Source organism: Lycorma delicatula, chromosome 3 (assembly GCF_047948215.1).
Source record: "Lycorma delicatula isolate Av1 chromosome 3, ASM4794821v1, whole genome shotgun sequence".
In the NCBI taxonomy this organism is placed as follows: Eukaryota; Metazoa; Arthropoda; class Insecta; order Hemiptera; family Fulgoridae; genus Lycorma; species Lycorma delicatula.
The window spans coordinates 113,201,453-113,223,408 of record NC_134457.1 but is presented as its reverse complement, the minus strand read 5'-3'; the positions used below and the strand labels follow the sequence as shown (position 1 = coordinate 113,223,408).

General features: G+C 31.0%; 1 protein-coding gene across 1 annotated transcript; it reads right to left on the bottom strand.

The window, feature by feature from the left end:
- Window positions 1–1,000: 1,000 nt before the first annotated feature.
- Window positions 1,001–17,459, bottom strand: LOC142321196 (ejaculatory bulb-specific protein 3-like). Its single transcript, XM_075359192.1, has 2 exons — window positions 17,300–17,459; window positions 1,001–1,290 (listed from the first exon to the last, which is right to left on the bottom strand). Exons 1-2 carry the CDS (start codon window positions 17,457–17,459, stop codon window positions 1,049–1,051), a joined length of 402 nt encoding a protein of 133 aa, XP_075215307.1. The 3' UTR covers window positions 1,001–1,048.
- Window positions 17,460–21,956: the final 4,497 nt, after the last annotated feature.

Genomic DNA, 21,956 nt, shown 5'->3' with positions numbered 1-21,956 from the left:
AAATGAATGTATTGGGCGTATATCAATGGATGTATTAGTCCTACATTTAGTAAATTCTCAAAATGGCTTCAAATTTTTACTATAGTGTAAATAGAAAGTCATTCATATTACGATTCTGTACTGAAAAGTTGAACGAAATAAAATCGAAGGTAAATTCAGAGTCCAATATAGGTTTTCTAATACATAAGTTTTTTTCTTTTTAAAGAGGCAACCCCTCTTTTAAATTCACCATTATTAATAAGAATAGGAGTTGTTTTACAGCCTTTGTTTTTTTTTTTTTTAATTTATTTAATTTTCTATAGAATGAAGTGGAAAGGGGACGTTTCTATTTGAATTCCTGGGATTGGATTAGTACAGGTCAAGTCACTGACACCTAAATAAATAACTAATAAAGCCAGGTTTTTTATTTTTCCGACTGTTTCCTTAAAACTTATGGCCTAAGAGGCCTCTTTCCACAGCATTTCTAAATTTCTCTGAATCTTTGAGATTCTCTGATATTAAAATATAAAAATATTTATCTTTAAAATCAGTAACTGGATTTCTTTCTAGAGATACAAAGAAAAATTCTAATTTCTTTGCAGTGCTTTAATTTTGAATTTGGTATTCAAGGAAATATATTTGTTTATCTTGCTTCCATTATTTTTACTTCCATGTAGAAGAAAAGGAAGTATTTTGATATTTTTGTATACACTTATATAACAATAAAAATTAATAAAATAATTCAACTTCTTCAAAATTTTATAAAATTTGACCTCTAAAATTAAAAAACAAATATTGTAATAATTTAAATCTTAGTAATTTAAACTAATGTAATATAATGTGAATTGTATTAATTGAAAATTGTAATTTATTTTTAACCTTGTTCAAGTAAATAAAATAAACAGTTGTTTTAACATAGCCAAATCAAACGATCTTTTATATCCTTTATAAAAAAATAGACATTTCTATAGTATACACAAATAAAAAGAATTATGTTTACAATTTAAACTTTATCCATTGCATCATGCGGTGACATTCCAGTGATTTTAAGTTGCTTATACATCTTTATTCAATTCTTCTTTTTAGGATCATTTTTCGCAGGCTGGTTTACTGGAGTTGTTGGATTATCTTGTTTTTTGGGAGACGGTGTGTACCATTTTTTATGAATACCCTTTGGATCATATTTAGCCGATATTTTCTGCCAGGAGTCTGGATCTTCGTCCATTAAATATTGTATAATCTTTTGTGAGCTTGATTTTTGTCGTTTACTGCAACTGGCACAACGGTTGTTGAGTGCAGATGGTAAAACATCTATAAAGAAATAAGAAATATTATTAGAATATATTGCTGTGAAATATTTTAACCTCTATTATACACACATATAAAGAAGTTTACGTCAATACAAAGATTACGAAAAATAAAAAGTATTTAAACTACAATCACACGTTTTTGCCATTATGAATTAAATTGATTTACTCTTAAGTACCGAATTTTATATATAAACTGTTATTTAAATATTATACTTCATGTGTTAAATGCTGAAATCGAGAAGTTATATGCGAGTGACTTCTCGATTCAAAATTTACTTCCGAACTTGATATAATCACTCTCAAGAATAAAAATCATCCCAGGCCCGGTTACCTGTTGCCTTCCTAATTGAGCCAAATAAAGTGTTGGATGTTATGCCCACCGACATGTAGGTGATAATCAGCTCCAAGTGGATATAAGCAATCGCCTCCATGTTTGCTTATATGGCCGCATGCTATTAGTGGGGGGAAGGGTGAAAATGAATTTTCTTTACGTTTTGAGATATAAGAAGTACGAAAATACCATTCATTTACATTGGGTCTCCTTGTGTACTCGTATATATATAGGCGTATGTATAAAATCTTGTGTCTCAAAAATCCCAAAATTAGTACATCAATTTCCTTGAAATATATATATGCTGTAGTAATGTATCTGAAGTTGTATATATGAAAATTTGATGAAGATTGGTTGAGTCGTTCTTGAGTTCAATTTAAGTTTAGAAAAAACTGGAGCGGGGCAAGTTAGAAGCGTGGTTTGTTATGATGCTGCAAGTTTGAACGCTGACGTTTCTTTTTATAACATTTTTAAGTATTTTCCAATAGATAGTAGCATAAAATTGTTAATTTACTAAAAAAAGAACTTTAAACAAAAATATTTAAAAAATCATTTTAAACATCTTATTTAAGAAAATATATTTTTTTAAAAATTACGTTATAATAATTTTTTTTTAAATATGAAATATATTTTTAATATTAAAAAAAAATTATACCTCTTTTAGTTTTCTCGTTTTTTGTGAAATTTTAGATTAATAACTTTGACTTTTTTAAACAATATAAAATAATGAAAAGTCGGTTTTCTTGCGCAGAAACGTTTTTATACGACTGAATATTAATAGCTATTTTACTTTCCCGTCTAGTGCTGTAGCAGAAAAATATAGCTTTAGAAGGAAAAGTATTGTAATCAGTCCAATTCGGACATATGCGGTTTTCACTGGATCTTGACGTTTTGACACCTAAGGAACCCAAAAAACCGGATGAAAATTTTCTGGATGTTTGTATGTACGCGCGCGCGCGCGCGTGTGTGAAAGGTCATCATCTCAAGATTTCGCCTAACCATAGTCTTATTTTTCTACCACACATTTATTAAAAATTAGGAGCGCTAGTGTTGCACTAACGTACAGCTGCTGCAGTCGTCTGCTATGTTGTGACGCTACAGGTGAGCGGTACAATTAAATAAATTAATAATATTTATTTGTAAAAAAGTATTTAAAGCGGTATGCTCGAGCGCTTTAGTTAGAATCATTGAATTAAATTTAAAAAAAATATCTTACCCTACTAAAGGGCATTTGTAAGTGTGTCTGTCTATGCGTGCGTCCATCCCCCTTAGCTTAGCACATAAAACACCGCTAGTCCGAGTGATGTCATTCCGTACAACAATAAGTAGTAATGTACTCAGATAACAGGTACCGGAATCTACTGATCACATGCGAAAAATCCCGATTCGTTATTACATGTCTCGTGGTGGTCAGGTGTATACTTGTTATATTATTATACATTTATTACTTGTACTTATTATTTATACTTGTAATATATATTTATTTCTTTAATCTATATATATATGCGAAATATATATTAATAATATATTTTTATATTTATGTGACTGTTTTTCTTCATAAAATAATGAACTATAACCAAAAAGTAATTACTCAAATTAATCATGATACAACTGGAAAACTGTTTCTTCTTACCATCCTTTATCATCATTTTCTGAGTTCATCTAATTTTAATATTCATTATTCATCGAATATTCATTTTAACTTAAAAAAAGGAACTGCTAACACTTTTCATCATTAATACTGATGTTTTAATTCACCTTATAAATTCATGTTTTCTATTATTATTTAATATTGAATTTTTATTAAATTTAAATAAATCTTTACAGTTCTATTTACAACCCCTTACAGAGTACTCTGATTGAATTATGTGTAGTCTTTCTTTTAAGGGAATTCTTATTCTAGTATCGTTAATATCATCTTTTCTTTAAGAAGTAATAATATTTTTTTTTTGTTGCAAATTTTTTTAGTAAGTGTATGAAATCAGAAATACTAATTATTATAATCTCCGAAATAAACCAGAAGAAGCAGTAGCTTGAAAAATGACCAATAATCGAAAATCGATGATATAAATTGTTCACACTCCACAATAAGAACTAGTGAAGTGTATTTTTTTAGTTCTTGGGATGAGGGATCAATTTTGGACACCTAATAATCCCATCTGAGACGCCGCCCGTCAGGGTAACCCTTAGGTATCCCAAGGGTAACCCAGCTGCGGAGGGCGTGCCATAGGCACGCCGGGAGAAGCTAGTATTTAAATAAAATGATGAATTATTTTAATTAACTTGTGCATGTATGTGTGTGTAAGCCGTACATCAGAAAAAAGCCGCATGACGTAAAGTTCTACAATTGTGTTTTCAGATTTTTTTACATTATGTTAGTCAATATTTTTGTCATATATTATTGTTATTTATTATATCACTTTATACCGAAGGAACATAATGAAAAATAATGAAGGTTTATATAACAATGTATTTATCATAACGGATACTTTTTAAATTCAAAAAATTAATTTAATTGCATTAAAAAAGGATTTATTATAAAGAAATAAATATTAAAAAAATTATAATAATTTCATTATCTATCATAACATATATGATCAGAAGAATTTATGTTCTTAATTTACTTTATTCCGGATGCATTCCTTTATTTATTTCTTACATTTCAGAGCTCATCATAGAAAAAGTTTGAAAAGTTACAATAACAATTAGAAATTCACTTTTATAACAGGTTCTGTACATTATCCTTTCAAGGGATCGGTTGTTAAAATTTATGGTTAATTTTTTCGTTTATTTTTACAAGAAACTTTACATTTTTGAGTTAATATTTTTACTTAACATTTCTAAAGAAATTAACAACATATAAACAAAAAATTTTATAAGGAAAATCCGGTTGTTTTTAATTTATTATTTTGTATGCCCAAGATTAGTTTACTATAACAATTCATATACTGGGCACGTGAGATTTCTTTATTGTCTTTTTTCATAATCATAGCAATTAAAATATTTTATTCGTAGAGATTTATTGTTTAAGGACCACCACAATGTAATGAATAAATGACTTACTGGAAACAATGGTAACCGATGTGATGTGACTGCGTAGATGAACACGTAGATATTTATCTACGTTCCTAATGATTATGAAAGTTATTATAGAATACTAACGCTTTAGAATGACAATTCAATTAATTGTGTGTACACAGAATAACAATAATACTAATAATAATAATTTATTAACAATTATATTTTAATAATAATCCGTTTATAACTAGGAAAAATAAGAACTAAGGACAAATATACCGCAAATTGTAAGGACAAATATTAAGCAATGTTTAACGGTTTACTTTCTTGTACGAAGTAAAGGAAGTACTGCGATCGCGAAAAATTTCGGTTTTCAGTTTTCAACGGAAATATCCATTTTGACCATCTCTGAATCCATTTTGACTAGTTTCAGCGTGACATCTGTACGTATGTACAGATCCAAAACAATTTCAATTTTGTACTTTTTCTTAACTGCAGTAAAAAGCCCTCATTGAGAGCTTTTCAAAGATATATCATAAGTGGTACTTACTTTCATTGGTTCCAGAGTTATAGCCAAATGATACTTTAATTAATGAAATATTTGGATCTTAGAAGGTAAAGGATTTGAATCAGACTTCATCTCTTTTAACTTTTTTTTTTTTTTTAAATATATTGTTTTATTAAGAATTATTAACCTCTGACTGTAAAAACATTTTTACGATAAATAATAATAAAAAAAATATATGAAAACATATCAGAAGTTATTAATGAAATAAAATTTTATGTACTTTTTCATTAAAAAAAAATGTGTATGTGTAATTTAATAGGCGTACAAGGAAGTCATGTGATGCTCACATGAGATTTCTTTTATAACGAGAATTATAAATAAGTTGTAGTTTTACAGTTAAATATTTAAAATACGCTGTATTTTAAAAGTAAATTTTATTAATTTACGAAAAATATTATCATTGAATGATATTAAAAGAACAACCTTGAAACCTTAAATTTATTAACAAAAAAAAAAAAAAAAATCTGTTAAGTATATTTCTATGAGTCTGTTTGCTCGGACGTCCAATAAACTTGTTATAGCAACATTATTACGTTTTTGCTTTATCAAACATTTGTTAGATTTTACTTCTTACTTTAAGTAATTATTTTTGTTGGTAAACTGTTTTGTTCTACTTATTGTATAAAAAGGCTACATTTATACAATGAGATAATTTTATCGTGCATATCATGATACTATACACTAGAATTTCGCTATGGAATATAATACAGAGATACTAACATTTGGTATGATTCATTGAATGTAGTTATGCCTTTCAGCAAGTGCTGGAAATGTTCACCATTTTCCTGAAGGCAGGTCCAAACCCTTCGCACCGGAATTTATGAGATGAATTCCATTAGCCCTGATGTCCTATGAAGGGTGTGAAAAAAACATGCAAATGGTTCGGATCTGCCTTCAGGAAAATGGTGGACATTTCCAACACTTGCGGTAAGACATTACCAGTTTTGCATAACTTCATTTCATGAATAGAATGAAATGTGCGTATCTATGTATTATAGTCTATAATGGAACTATAGTGAATATGATGATACATTATACTGTATCATGATGGGCACGATAAAATGATCTCAGTGTATAATGTTTAGTATTATTAGGTCAACTACTGCAGAATTTTAAAGTTAAAAAATTATTTTATGATGATAATGTAAGTAATGCTGTTCAAAGGAACTACAGTACTAAGGACATTTTTCATGAATTTTTTTAATACGGGTAGCTTAAAAATTATTATAACATATTTTATGAGTAGACATTTTAGGAATTGAATGACAAAAAATTGTTGAAGAACATAGAAAGACCTCGTTAAATTAGCTTTTTATTTTTGTTATTTTTTTTTTTGTAACAAAAATAACTTATTAAATGATGTAGAACTATGTTTAATAAATGTTAATGTTATTATCATTATTAACTTATTTTGCGTCATAAGTAGTTTGACTGGTTTATTACAGCGATCCATTCCTTCCTATTCTGTGTTAAATTATTAGCCTCAACTCCTACCGCATTCAATACTCTTAATTATCAGTTTCATATATTTCAATCTTTATCTTTTTTTACTTTTTTAACCCTTTAAAATCCTTACTACTGTCAGTAAAGAAATTATATATACTCCAGGTTGCTTTATAAAATAAAAATATCACTGATAGATTAAAAAAAAAAATTAATGTTTCTCTAAGTGTGATACCATTTCTTGAATTAATTTTTTGCGTACATTACAGATCTGTAAATACAATTTTTCTATCATCCTTAGTTTTAAATAAATAACGCTTCAAAAAAAATTAAGTGGAAATATAGTTGAAATCCGTAAAATTTATAATTTTGTATGTCCATACTTGTATTAGAATGATTTCGCTGATGCTTTTCTTTTATATTTTATTCGGTCTGGCACATCCCGAATTAATGTCCAATAGTAATCGGCTAGCATATTAGTATTCCATTTCCCTTTATAGCGGCTTTTCATCACCGAAATGTCTTGATGGAAACGTCCACCTGTTCGTCACTTACGTCTTGGAGGTTGTCCGGGAAAAAATTCACATGTGAGTGGAGGAAATGTATTTTCAAAGACATATTACATCCCATAGCTCTGTATGAAGTAAGAAGTTGATTAACAATATCATGGTAATTGTCGGATTTTTGTTTGTCGAGAAAAGTTTTGCAAACGTCCTTAAATGAAGCCCAACCTACACTTTTTACATTATTTAACATTGAGTTAAATACATCATCTTTGACCAGCTCTCTTATTTGAGAACCAACAAATATTCTTTCTTTAATTTTTCCTTCACTTACATTCGGAAATTTCTGCCTGATGTACAAAAATCCGGGACTATTCCTCATTGCTTTTACAAAATTTTTCACTGGTTCTAGCTTTATGTGGACAGGAGGAAAAATATTTTTATGTGTTCAACTATGTGCTCATGAATAATATTTTTCTCATTTGGAGTTGAAGTTGTCTCGTTTCTTCCACTCTTTGGTGACATAATGTTTATCCCTAGCTCGGCTGTCCCATTCGCAAAGAAAACACATGTACTTAGTATAGCTTAACTACATGTCTAACAAAATAGCATAGCTATAACTTTCAAATCATCACATACGTTCCAACTATGTTTTTTTTTTAATTTATTTTATCAAGAACGTCTTTCATCACATCGTATGTCTCTTTCAAATTAATTCCATAAGCGAAAGGTTACCGTTGTGTAGTCGAATCACTTTTAAAGTATACTTGGACGAATCTATGAAAAGGCGCGAGTCCTCAGGTTTATGAATTTGTCCTAAGTGCAACATAAGCTCATCAATATTTGTACAATAAACCAAATTATTTTCATCAATAAAGTTCTGAGGAAGTTCTTTTTGTCGGCTTCGAAAGCCCGAAACTTTTGTATTTTTTTAAAGTAAATTCCAGCCTTGCAGTCTTGATCCTAACAGTTCAGCTTGATTTTTTGATAAATTTAAATCTCTAACCATCTCTAGTCATAATCTCTAGTCATTTAATTCACCTTGTGATGTAAGATGATCAAAATCATAGTTGTCTTCTTCAATACTGCCTGATTCTTCATTGCTGGTTTCGAAACATACACTCACAGGTGGCTGAGGAACTGGAATAATTTCACTCTGAGGTACAGGCCTGATTTTAGATTGCAATGAAGGATATTTTACAGTATGTTTAGATTTTTAGAAATTCCAGGCACAATTGTTTACAAAACTAACAATCGGTTACATGATCCTTTGGTTCACGCCAAACCATAGGTACACCAAATGGGAAAGCCTTCCGTGTACCTTTCAGCCATTCTCCTAAATATACAGAAAAATTAGTGCACACTATATGAGGAACCCACGTCTTATCGTGATCATCAATTTTACACTGAAAGTACAAATGATATGCTTTTTTAATTAAAGGTGTAATGTTTTTTCTATTTGATTTTACGGTAAACTCACCACATACATAACAAAAGGCATCCGCATTTACACAATTTCAAGGCATTATGTCACTGCACTGTTGACAAACTTAAAATAAACAAAATTAATTCAATCCTAAATCCGATGCTTAATACAAACAACACAGTTGTGTTTTCAGCTACATGTTTTGACTTGCACAGATATGATTACTCCTGTCCATGAAGGCTCACTCTTCAGTATTATCCCTAGATATGATGTCATAATATGTGACTATGATATGATTTAATTCTTTGTCTTCTATTGTTTATTTATAGCTTACAAATTATGCTAAAAAAGTTTAACAATAAAAAATGAACAAACAAAATACAATATAGGAGCTTAAAATTCTAACTATACGTTGGAAAAAGAAAAAAATCCTTTAATTAAAATTTATAAATTTAAACAAAATGGTGGGTGATAGAAAGATTCTGGGTTCATATTCATTTTAAGCATCAAAAAACAGATTTAAATCATGTATCGCATGTTAGAAACAAAAATTATCAGTGTATTCAGCCGGATTCAAAACACCTCATACATAATTTTATTTTGCATTTAATCGTACTAAACAATAGTTTTACTACATTTTAAAAGTATGTTATTTGGTGAAAACAAAAAAAGGCGTTATTTTCTGAACCTTCTGACATATTGCTTTACTTTGATTGCTTACCACTAATAAACCTCAGCACCTGTCGTTATGAAATTTTTATACACTTATTATCCCTTAAATTTCAGGACTATATCTTTAACCCTTTAAGAGATGTTATTTGACCGAAGCTCAAAATCAGGCTCGTGTCAATCGGTGTAAGGGAATGTTCAAAATTTGATCAAAAAATGAAAAATCCATATAAAACATTGTAGCAGGAGACGAACTTGGATTCGTACGCGCCGGAAACTAAGCGACAATCAACTGTTTGGATATTCCAAGATAAACCGAATCCAACAAAAGGGGTTCATTGCGAAGTACTTCCAAGAAAATGATCGCTTGTTTCTTCGGTTATACTGGACATATAGCAACCATTGCTTTAGAGGATCGAAGAACAGTTAACGCTGAATTGTTACAACAATTTGTTTACCAGAGGTAATCAATGAAATCAGGAAAAACAACCGTAAACTTCGCATCACTCTTCATGACAATGCCATGCATGCTGTCTCATACAGCACGTCAAAAATTAATTATTTGACGGAGAAAAGCATTGAATTAATGTCACATTGCATGTATTTATTTGATTTATCGCCTAACGACTTTTTTTTGTTCCTGAATGTCAAGAAAAATGCGTGGACAGCAATTTTCATTACCTCAAGAAGCTGTTGAATATTTCCAAAACCATGTTTTTGAAGTAACAACTTCAGACTAGAAAGAATATTACGAGAATTGGTTCGAACGCATGCAAAAGTGTATAAATCTTAAAGGCGAATATTTTGAGAAACAATAAAACGATTTATAAGAAAAAATTATTTTTCTTTCGTTGTTTTTATAAAAACTTAAAAGGCGTCTCTCGTATTATACAAGTTTCAGATAGTAGATATCGTCTTGGATTTCTCATTTATTTAATTTTTTTTTTATTCGTTTGTTCTACTATGATTGTAACTAATTAAACGGAATTTAAAAAAAAAGAAAGAAAGATTAGAACCATATTACTTTACCCTTGGCTCAAAACTTTATTAATTTTTTTACAAATTTTTGTCCATAAACTTCCCACTTCTTCAATTCGTATTGAAAGTTCTTTTCGTAATCGTTATATGTGTGGCGATTGATTACTCAACTAAAAACTCCATATCTATTATATAATGTAATTGTAAAGTATATTACGTCATTGCAAAACAGAGAATCAAATCTTTTTCCAAATATAAGCAAAATTCGCAATTTATAACCGTTTATCTCATGATGATAGAATGGCACGATGCATTTTTTTAATGATTAATAGCAAAGTGTTGTCTTATTATGGCAGATTTACTTTCGTACATATTTGTCCTTTCATTCCGTAGATACAGGTGGCAGTTGTCCCTTTTAGATCATCTACCAGTCTTAACACCAGAGTTGTGGAAAAAATGATCTATCTATAAGTTACGTTAAATTAGAATTTAAAAAAAGAATTAATTTCAAAATTAAATATCGAACATTAATTACTCATTGTTGAGATTAAATTTATCTTTTAATTTTATCGTAGAAAAAATAAACAGCTTTTATTCGGGCACCAGCCAACAAAAAATAAATAAGTAAATAATGGGTTGTAAAATGAAAAGTATAATTCTCTGTAATTATTTACTATCGAAATCACTTTACATATTGCGTGAAGTTTTTCTTTATACAGAGAACGGAAATTTTTTCGACATCTTATTTAGTTAAGAAAGAAGAGAAATATCCATAACAGACTGAGAATAAGGATAAACCAAAATATAATCATATTGGCTATTTCTAACATAAAGACGTTTTTAGTAAAATAAAATAATAATTTAAATTAGATGCTTTTTTTATTTAATGTGGAAGATATAGGAATCGATGTGTGTAAGTTCTGGCGTTTACACATTTTTATAACGTCCGATGATCATGAAATATTCAGCACACCATTATTTTATTTTTTCTGAGTCGGATTTGAGGAGGAACCGTAACCGACCAAAAACGGGTTCTTATCTCTTTTTAAATGACATTTTAATGTTAGAATGTTTTTATCACGTACTAAATTTTTTATTCTGTAACTAAATCTAGTTCTGTAACAAATAACAGGTAAATGATGAGTAAATAACAGAATTTACGAAGAGTTTCTAAATTGTATTAAAGTTTTCAAATTACGAAGATCGGATGAAGCGTTTCTGAATTATAAACATTTCAATAAAAACCAATGGAATAAAATTTGAAGAGTATCTGATATTCAGTTAATTGTTAGAAAGATACCTTTTAATTGATCTAGAGGACGAATACCACTCTCTGAAAACCTAAAAACGCTAATATTTTTTAAAACCCGAATTTCCTTTTGCTAAAAATACTTCTATTTCTCATAGATCATGTACAATTCCTTTAATTAATTATTTATTCCTTTAATTATTGGTTTATACACACTTTGATTATTAAAGAATGTATTATCAGTCCAACCTCTGAAGTGCGTAAAACACCTGAACAGTTAAAATCAACTGACTCCAAGGTTCATGTAGTATTAATTTATTTATTAAGTATACTTTTAAAAGTGAGAATTAAATTATTTACAGTTTCTAAAAATACAATTTTTTTAAGCAATTTTTTTCTTTTTACACTTATAATTTATATGTTTTGATGCTACCTGGAAAACCTTGAATATCGTACATTCTTCTTCTTTGAAAATAAATAAGATAATAATTATTATTAACTTTAAATCTAAAGGACAAGTTTTTCTTCCCAAAGAGCTACTGTATGTAATTAACTAAATTACAATTGAGATAAAATAATTAAATGTTAATAAATAAATACTATTTAATTATCTGCATTTATATATTATGTAGGTGATATAAATATAATATATATATATATATATATATATATATATTATATTTTACAACGTTACAGTGTAATTATAGCGTTGTAGAAATTTCTTTAAATTATATACTAGTTAAGTTATTCTATAATTAAGTTATTTCTATTATTATATTACATAAATGGGTTGTTTATTTATTTACATTGCTACCATTATAGTTACTATGATGATGATAATGAATCCTTGTAGCATGTGAAAAATATCACGCTTGAACGGGAGTCAAATCTGAAACTCCCGGATGAAATACAGAGACGCTACTATTTCGCCACAGAGATCAGTATTATTTTATTAGATTTTGGGCCTCACTTTGGTGAATATTTTGTCTGTAACTTACAGTATAAGTATTAAAAAAAAAAAAAAAAAATGCAACCGACATCAAAGTGCGCTAAAATGTAAATTTCTGATGATTTAGTTAACGGCGCTATGGGAATCGAAAAAAATTCAAATGGACTGCCCTACAAAGGGATCAACTGGAAAAGGGTGAGTTACCAAAAGCTGTGTTAATAAAATTCGATGACGAAACAATAGGTACAACATATATGAAAGGTGAAGGTGATTCTATACTTATTACACCAGTAAATACAACGTTTCAAGCTACTAATCGTACGGAGATATAGAAAGACGTATGCTACCTTTAATTTTAATTTGGGCTGTAACAGTTCACAGATTGCAAAGTACAATATTAGAGCTGTAGTAGGTTTGGGGAAAATGTATTTGCAAAAGGAAAAATTTATGTTGCTCTAAGTCGAGTTAGAAGCTTAGATGGTTTAGCTTTGAGTAATTTAGATCCATGTAAAGTACTGAATAGTCCACACGATAAAAAAGTACTTACCGAGAGGGAAAGATTGAGAAACCTTGCACAGAACTTAATAATGTGCTAAACTTCGCTGATGGCATCGGTACGTTGATTATAAATGACATATCAACAATGTTACGAATATTATGAAGAAATTAAGGTGTCCGATCTTGCGAGAAACCGCAAATGACCATGTAATGCGATGGGTCCGTAAAACGTATATTGGGTCTGAGAGGTTTAAGACGAAATATTTAAATTTTTGATGACTTTATTAATGGTACCGCAATCTTATGCAGAACTCACATTACGTACCCTGCAGAAGACCATATAACATCATCTAACGTGACGCAAACATATAGAATATCAGGATTTCCACTGTCCCTAACTACCCGCCGGACGGCTAAAAAAACTTTTGTGCCAATTTTCAGACCGATTTTTTGGGTCTAAAATGGTTTTTCAACATCATAGTTTCACCGCAAAAAGCAGCTGCGTCGATTACAACAAGATTTATTTCAATCGGGTTAATAGGAAAAAATCTGATGTGGACACCACATGACATCCTTGTACGCCTATCAAAGAACATATACACATTTACATTTTTTTTAAATGAAAAATACATAAAATTTTATTTCATAAATAACTTCTGATATTTTTTTATTGTTATTATTGAATTATTATTTATTGTATTTTGTTTTTTATCAGAGATTAATAATGATTAATAAATCTATATATTTAAATTAAAAGAAAAAGGTTAAAAAAAGAAAAGAAGATGAAGTCGGATTTGAACCGATATGCCTTCCCCTCGTAACATCCAAATATTTCATTAATTAGAATTTTATTTGGCTATAACTCTGGAACTAATAAAAATCAGTTATAATATATGGATGAAAGGCTCTCAATTAGGGTTTATTACTGCAGTCAAGAAAAAGTCCAAAGTCCAAATTTTTGAATTTTGAGCTTTTTTGGACACTTTTGGTCCAGTCGATGGAATCAAAAGGGAAGGTGGACAACTAGATGTTACAACAGTCCTAAATTCAAAATTTCAACATCATACGGCTAAACGTTTTTGAGTTATGTGAGATACATACATACGTACGTACTTACGTACAGACGTCACGCTGAAACTAGTCAAAATGGATTCAGGGATAGTCAAAATGGATATTTCCGTTGAAATCTGAAACTGACATTTTTCACGATTACAATACTTCCTTTACTTTTTACAGGGAGTAAAAATTAAATGAGTTACAGCCAAAAACAAAAAAAAAACTACAGAATATTACATTTGTTGAAGGTTGGGAATAAATTTAAAATAAAACTCTATAAATATTCATTCATAGGTTAAGGTTTAATTCGATTTTCTCTAAATCTAACCCGTCTAATAAAAGGTAAGCAACAACCTAAAAATTTTCAAAAATTATTTAAGGTAGGGGTTTATAATTTTGGAAAATTGTAGACATTTTTTGATAGGCCTACTCGTATATAATATGATATACAAAAAACCAAGAAAAAATTAAAAAAAGATATATTAAAACCGAAGGAAGGTAAAGCAAAAAGACCAAAAAAATACAAATATTTATAATTCAATTTTTAGACCTGGCGACTGATTATTTTGAAAAAAGGTTTCTTGATATTTATACAATTTAGTTATAAAATTTGCCATAGAAAACGTTTTCTAAAATGCCTCTGAAGAAAATCAAAATAGGTTTTTTCGCGATATCCCCAATCCCCTATATGAATTTAGAGAAAGAATTAACATGATCAATACCCCACATTTAGAATTTCTTGAGCCAAAATTTGGAGAAAATCGGTTCGGTCAATCTGAAATATAAGGTCAAAAGCGTGCGACACAAATCTCTACATACCTACGGATATACATCCTTAAAAATACGTTTTTTTTGTGTAGATGAATTAGATGGATTCTAAAACGTAAGATTTGAAATACCAGTTACCCTATTTTTTGTACGATCATCATAATTTTTCTTTCAATATAGCTATCGCAGCTATATTCGCCACGAAAGTATTACATACACAAGAGAGTAAGTGAAAAATTAAGCGAAAATTAAAAAAAAACCGTTTACTTTAATTTCCATTTAACAAAATTATGCTTATTTTTCAATATAATCCTCTCTTCTTCTACGCACCTTCAGTCTATTTTTCAACAAGCATTTAATTTCATTCTTAGAGCTAAATCAGGTTGTACGACCGATAATCCAGCAGTTAAAAACTGAAATCTTGAAGACAAAATGTTGTTATTATGGGTATATGAGGACGATCGATATCATGAAACAAAATCAAACCCTTTGAAAATTTACACACCTTTCGGACTTGTTTTTTGCCTTCAGTGATAGCAGCGACACAGTAGTTTTTACTTTTCGTGGTTTCACCTTTAGGCGTTAAGTAAATAAAAACCCATCTTACATACTGTTTGGGCTGTGTAATACTTAACTGCAGAATCTGGCCCGGGGAAGAAGAAAAAAAAGATCTCCATTGGGTTGGTCTAGTGGTGAACGCGTCGTCCCAAATCAGCTGATTTGGAAGTCGAGAGTTTCAGCGTTCAAGTCCTAGTAAGTCAGTTAATTTTATACGGATTTGAATACTAGATCGTGGATACCGGTCTTCTTTGGTGGTTCTTTCTTTTTCCTGTTTAGCCTCCGGTAACTACCGTTTAGATAATTCTTCAGAGGATGAATGAGGATGATATGTATGAGGGTAAATGAAGTGTAGTCTTGTACATTCTCAGTTCGACCATTCCTGAGATGTGTGGTTAATTGAAACCCAACCACCAAAGAACACCGGTATCCACGATCTAGAATTCAAATCCATGTAAAAATAACTGGTTTTACTAGGACTTGAACGCTATAACTCTCGACTTCCAAATCAGCTGATTTGGGAAGACGCGTTAACCACTAGACCAACCCGGTGGGTTTCTTTGGTGGTTGGGTTTCAATTAACCACACATCTCAGGAATAGTCGAAATGAGACTGTACAAGACTACACCTCATTTCTACATTTACACTCATACATATCATCCTCATTCATTCTCTGAAGTAATATCTGAAAGGTAATTCCCGGAGACTAAATAGGAAAAGAAAGAAGAAGATCTCACATACTGCAGAATATTATCATAATTATCTTTTAAGCTGATGGCTTAACTTTCAGTTGTTCATCGTGCGCAAAAATTCTAATATTTTTAACTGATCAGTTCATTCTAGGATCTTTGTTCCATTCAAACAACTCTCCGTATCGTTAAAACTAATTTACCAATCCCTTCTGGTTTCATATCTTCTGAAATGAGAACACTGCGTTAATTTCCCTTAGTGCAGTCGGACAAAGGAGCACTCATCTTAAATTAATTTTTAACACAACCACAAACAGCTAAAAACGAAACGATACTTCAAATTAACAGATTTTAATTATAATTTTCAATTAATATTAAAGAATCAGAACTTTCACCAAATCTGATGTGTATACCACATGACTTCCCTGTACGTCTATTAAATAACATATCCACATTTTTAAAAATACATAAAATTATATTTCACTAATAACTTCTGATTTTTTTCATATTTTTTTTTTTTATATTGTTATTACTGAATATTTTTATTGTAATTTTTTTGTTTACAATCATGGGTTGGTAATATTAAATCAATTTTTTAAAATTAAAAAAATAAAAGTTAAAAAAAAATAAAAAAAAGTTAAAAAAATAAAAGGAGATGAAGTCTGATTCGAACCGATGTGCGGTCCCTCTAAGATCCAAATATTTCATTAATTAAAATTTTTAATTTTTTTAATTAAAATTAAATATTTTATTTCGATTGCAATCAAAAAGGAGCACTAGATGTTACAACAGTGCTAAATCCAAAATTTCAACATCCTACGGTTAATCGTTTTTGAGTTACATACATCACATATACATCGTACGTACAGACGTCACGCCGAAACTAGTCAAAATGGATTCAGAGATGGTCAAAATGGATATTTCCCTTGAAATCTGAAAACCGAAATGTTTCGCGATTACAATACTTCCTTTACTTCGTACAAGGAAGTAAAAAAGTTAAAATATGAAAAAAGGAGATGAAATATGAAGACCGAAAATTTTCTACCGGTATCCTAAGTTAAAAATTCAAAATATTGATTTTGAGACTAATAGCGTAATTGCTTAATGTTTTTGTCAAAACTAATTTTTTTATCTTTTAATAGTTTAATCATTTTTTTTTTCATTACATTAAAATATCTGAAAACGTTATTTATTGTTTTCGTTTTCCGGTAAGAATAGAAAAATAGATTGTTAATCTGATTGAAGTAAATAAATAATTTACGCATAAATAATAATTAAAGCTCATCTAAGTAGAATCTTTAACTTACGTTTTACTTCTGACGCTTCAGGTGTGCATACACCCTTATCCATTAGACAACGAATATAACTCTCACGCATCTTAGGATCAGTTAATACTTGATCTAAATGCGCTGGATCGATTCGAGTTGATGTTTTATCAGGCATTTTTGCCGGCTGGGAGAACACCATTCCAAGAAATAACACTACTACTGAGAATTTTATCTGAACAAATAAAAAATTCATTTTGATGTGTCGGTCTTCAATTGTCGTTTGATAAATTATTTAGCAGATTCTACCTTATAAATATATTTTTCTCAGCCTTCAATTCGATCCAGATTTTTAGGTAATTATTAACGGTCGAAATACGATCGAGTTAAAAATCGATACTGTAACGATCTCGATTCTTATTTCATAAGGAACATGAAAAAGAAGGACGCGTTTTTAAGAAAGTGAATAAATCTTAATTTATTATTTTATATGAAGACTTCCTTTACCGTGATAGTAGGTGTAGCGTGACGATAATTACTGGCGTGAAATAAATTATGACTTCTTTTACACGCATGACAAATAACTGCGTGAATCATTGGCTTTCTATTCTATTCAGTAAAATGCCATTTTTACTTCACATTGATTACTGAAATTAATCATCCGGTGAATTTTGAAGGGATTAACCTATTTTTTTAGATTATACATTTTTAATTAGGTCAATACCAATGTTAGTTTTTTCTTTTTTTATTATGTTGTTGAATCAAATTTATTTAATCATATTTCGACATTGTTGTTTTCTCCGATTTCTCTGATTCTTCATTCGTAACTAATCATTTTATTTATTTGATGAATTATTTATCAGTTGTTTTAACACCATTATTCTATTTCTTTTTAAATCTAAACAATAGTATTTGAAATAAATTATATTTGCATGTGTTATGTTGATTTATAATAAAACAATTATACTGCTGAAAACATATAATTTCTACTATCAGTCGAAATAAAAATTTTGGTCTTTAAATCTGTGGTCAGATGTCAGAAGCTGATATGTCGCATTTTTTCGAAATTGAGTTAATGTATCTCCATGTTTCCCTTGCAAACAACTGTAAGGTGGCAAATTCTTATATGTCTACCATCAGTGGTTACCGAGATATAAGCTGAGATCGTTCCTCATAAAGTTCATTTCTTTTTATTTTGAAAGGTGGCATAACTTTGTAAGTCTTAAATATAAAAATTTCTATTTAGACTATGTTTATTTTATTACTACAAGAATATCATCAATTTGTAAAAAAAAAATGGATTTTTCTTCATATTGGCTTTCACCATCTAAAGAAAATGTTGTAAACAATTTTAAGAAGGCAAAACATATGTCGGAAACTAAACATTATGTTACTTTGTTGACTTAAATTATAATTCAATGTGTGTTCATTTGTTTACCAGTTTTTTCTGGACAACAAAGTTCATTTTTATAATCCTATTGCAATCATTTCGGTATGAATCATCAAATTTTGTAAAACTTTCAAACTCTTCTCCTGTAAAATTTACAAAAACACGCATATCAGCTTCTGCCATCTAACTACAGAAATAAACCTTATTTGGAATGATTTTCAATTTTTATAGATTTATTTCAAATAAGTTTCATTTTAACCGAATCATCATAGAACAAACTTTAGGTTGGTATAAAAGTAAGTTTTTTTTTACTCAGTCGTTTGAAAAGTGTAATTGCAAATGGAGGGTTTTCCAGTCTTCCTATACATACTGTAAAGATTATAAGACTCGATATGTAATGTATCTTATTGTAATCAGCCGATAAAAATACATACAGAATAATTCAAAATGACTTAATTTCGTTACTCTGTATTCCAAATTAAGAACTAATGACAAATGTGAAGTACATTACATCTGAAAATACTCATAATAAAGTTAAGATACATTCATAAATTTTTAATGTGGCCTCCTCCGGCTGGACGGCACACATCTAAGCGGTAGCTGAACTCGTCTCACACGCTAGGAAGAATATTTTGCGTTACTTAGTTCACCGCAGATGTGATACGGTTCCGCAGGTCGGCCAGATTCGTTAGTAGAGTTGGTTCTGCATCTTTCACAAACCCCCCACAAGAAAAAAATCACGTGACGTGAGATCATGGCGTGGTGATCTTGAAGGCCAGAACTGAAGAGCTAAGTATTCATTCACGAAGCGTCCTAACCGTCGTTGAGGTAGAGATTCATTCAGATAGCGTCAAACATCTAGGCGTCAACTGGGCGAAGCTCCGTCCTGTTGAAAAGTGAAGTCTTGTGTATCTTCATTTAGTCGAGGGTAAAGCCAATTTTCCAGCTTGTCCTGGTACGTTATCCCAGTAACGTGTGTTCCGCAAAAAAAAAAAAAAAATGATCCATAAAACTTTGTTCGCGATAGGGCGCAAAACACATTAACCTTGGGAATGTCTCTCTCATGTTGCAGTGTGTTATGGGGATACACATTGAGTATCTGATGGTTAGTACTAGACTGACCATTTTAGCAGGAGCTGGCGTAAAGCTTTGCTTTTAGCGCGGATGGAGCCGAGAGAGCCCCAGGATCTGTGTGAGCCGTACGGAGCTGTGTGCAGCGGTCCGAAGGACTTTTAAAAATTAAAAACTTCTTTAATAAAATTGAAATAACTGCCTGTCTTGACATAACTGCCCACCAAAAATCATATGACTTTTTTTAGATAAACAATGTAAATGAAATTATTACAGACAGTAACATGGCCAGAAATTACAAATTAGTTACATACATAAATATAATTAAATTGTTAATTTTTATGATTAGAAGAAATGGTATTTACATTCATTTATGATATAATATTAATAGTACTCAACAAGTGTATAATAAAGTAATTAAAAAGCTCATAATAAACATTATCTGTAATTAGTACTTCAGATAATAATAATTATGAATATTGCTTAAATAAATAATAATATAATTTAATATTGCACTATATAAGAGTTTGAAATTACATTCACATAAATTTAAAAAAAATAGATTAAAAAATAAATAAATCTAGGGAATTTTATTCCTAAAGATCAATAAATTATTATATTACTTCTTCTTTTTTTTTTTAATCCCTACATCCCTGGGCCGGACATCCAATTAAGTATACTCGGCCCAGGGACGTGTCCTTCCGACTCTAAGGAGATCTCCCCATCCACCGGCTTAACATCCGGCACGACAGGTCAACCCCCCCGGTTCTGGGGTTCCCCCCCCACCAGGAACCGAGTCTCGGTCATTATGCCTTGCCTCAAACCAAAGGTTCCAGCACCAAGGGCGCAAGCACCCCCAGAAAACCAACACCCTCGGCCGGGTCTCGATCTTAACTTAACCCCTCGCGAAGGCTTTCCCATGGAGTCCCCGTCCCCTCACAGGTACCCGTACACCTAAGCATACGGGTCCTCCGAGACGGGGCTGTCCATCCTTCCCTACACTTAGCACTCTAGTAACCCCGGCGTCGATATTCCTCCACCTTCGTACGGAGAACTGTTCTCGCGAAGTTTGCGAACCATTTCCAGAGGCCAACATCCACTCCACAAGATTTCCCGTCACAATTCGTTCATCTACTAATCGTTGGCGGTGTTGCGCCCATCTATGGCACTCGAACACCGTATGTTCGGCGTCATCTACGCCCTGACAATATTCACAAACAGGCGACTCCTTCTTACCAATTCTATGCAGGTAGGTGCTGAAACAGCCATGGCCAGACATTAATTGGGTAATGTGGTAATCCATATCACCGTGACGCCGGTCCAGCCAGTTATGTAATTCATGTATTAGTCGCCTGGTCCACTCTGCTACTGATGACTCGGTCCAGACCGTCTTCCAGTCATTCCTGACCACCTCTTCTACTTCAATTTTATTATGACCAACCGCCCTTAGCCTCCTATCTTTGACTTGTAGGTAAATTGGCGGAACTGATGCCAAAACACATAACGCGTTGCGTTGTACGACATTGTACGGTAACCTGCCACTACACCTAATAGCGCCGCCCGATGCATACTTATCAGTTTTTGTCTGTTTCTTTGTATATTTACAGCATCAGCCCATATTGATGCCGCGTATAGTACAGATGACACCATTACAGACGTGATGAGCCTCCTTCTTGACGTTCTAGGTACTGTGTGTCCAGCAAACAGCCCCCTGATCGCTTTTACTGTCGACGAAGCCTTCTTGCATACCATTTCAATATGCCTGCCAAACTTTAGATTCTTATCTAGCACAACCCCCAGATATTTTGTGCTAGTAACTTCAGTAATATCCTCTTCACGGATCGCAATATTCACACCGCGAAGTCTCCGTCTGCCCGTGAAGAGGATACATCTACTTTTGGTAGGAGACACCTCCACACTATTTCTCGCTAGCCACTCGTCTATCAATCTAAGGGAGAGGTTAGCCTTTGCCTCACAGCGTCTAGCTCCCGATCTTCAACCAGTACAGCAAAGTCGTCGTCATATGCTACGATTTTAACGCCGTCTGGGTAATTAAGCCGAAACACGAAATCATAAAAGACGTTCCAAAGCAGGGGTCCTAATACGGATCCCTGCGGGACACCACCAAAAATCTGGTACCTCTCCGTCCCCTTAACAAATTATTATATTACTACTGGTATCTTATTGCACATTTATATATATGTAAATCAATACGTAATTATATAATGGGTAATATAA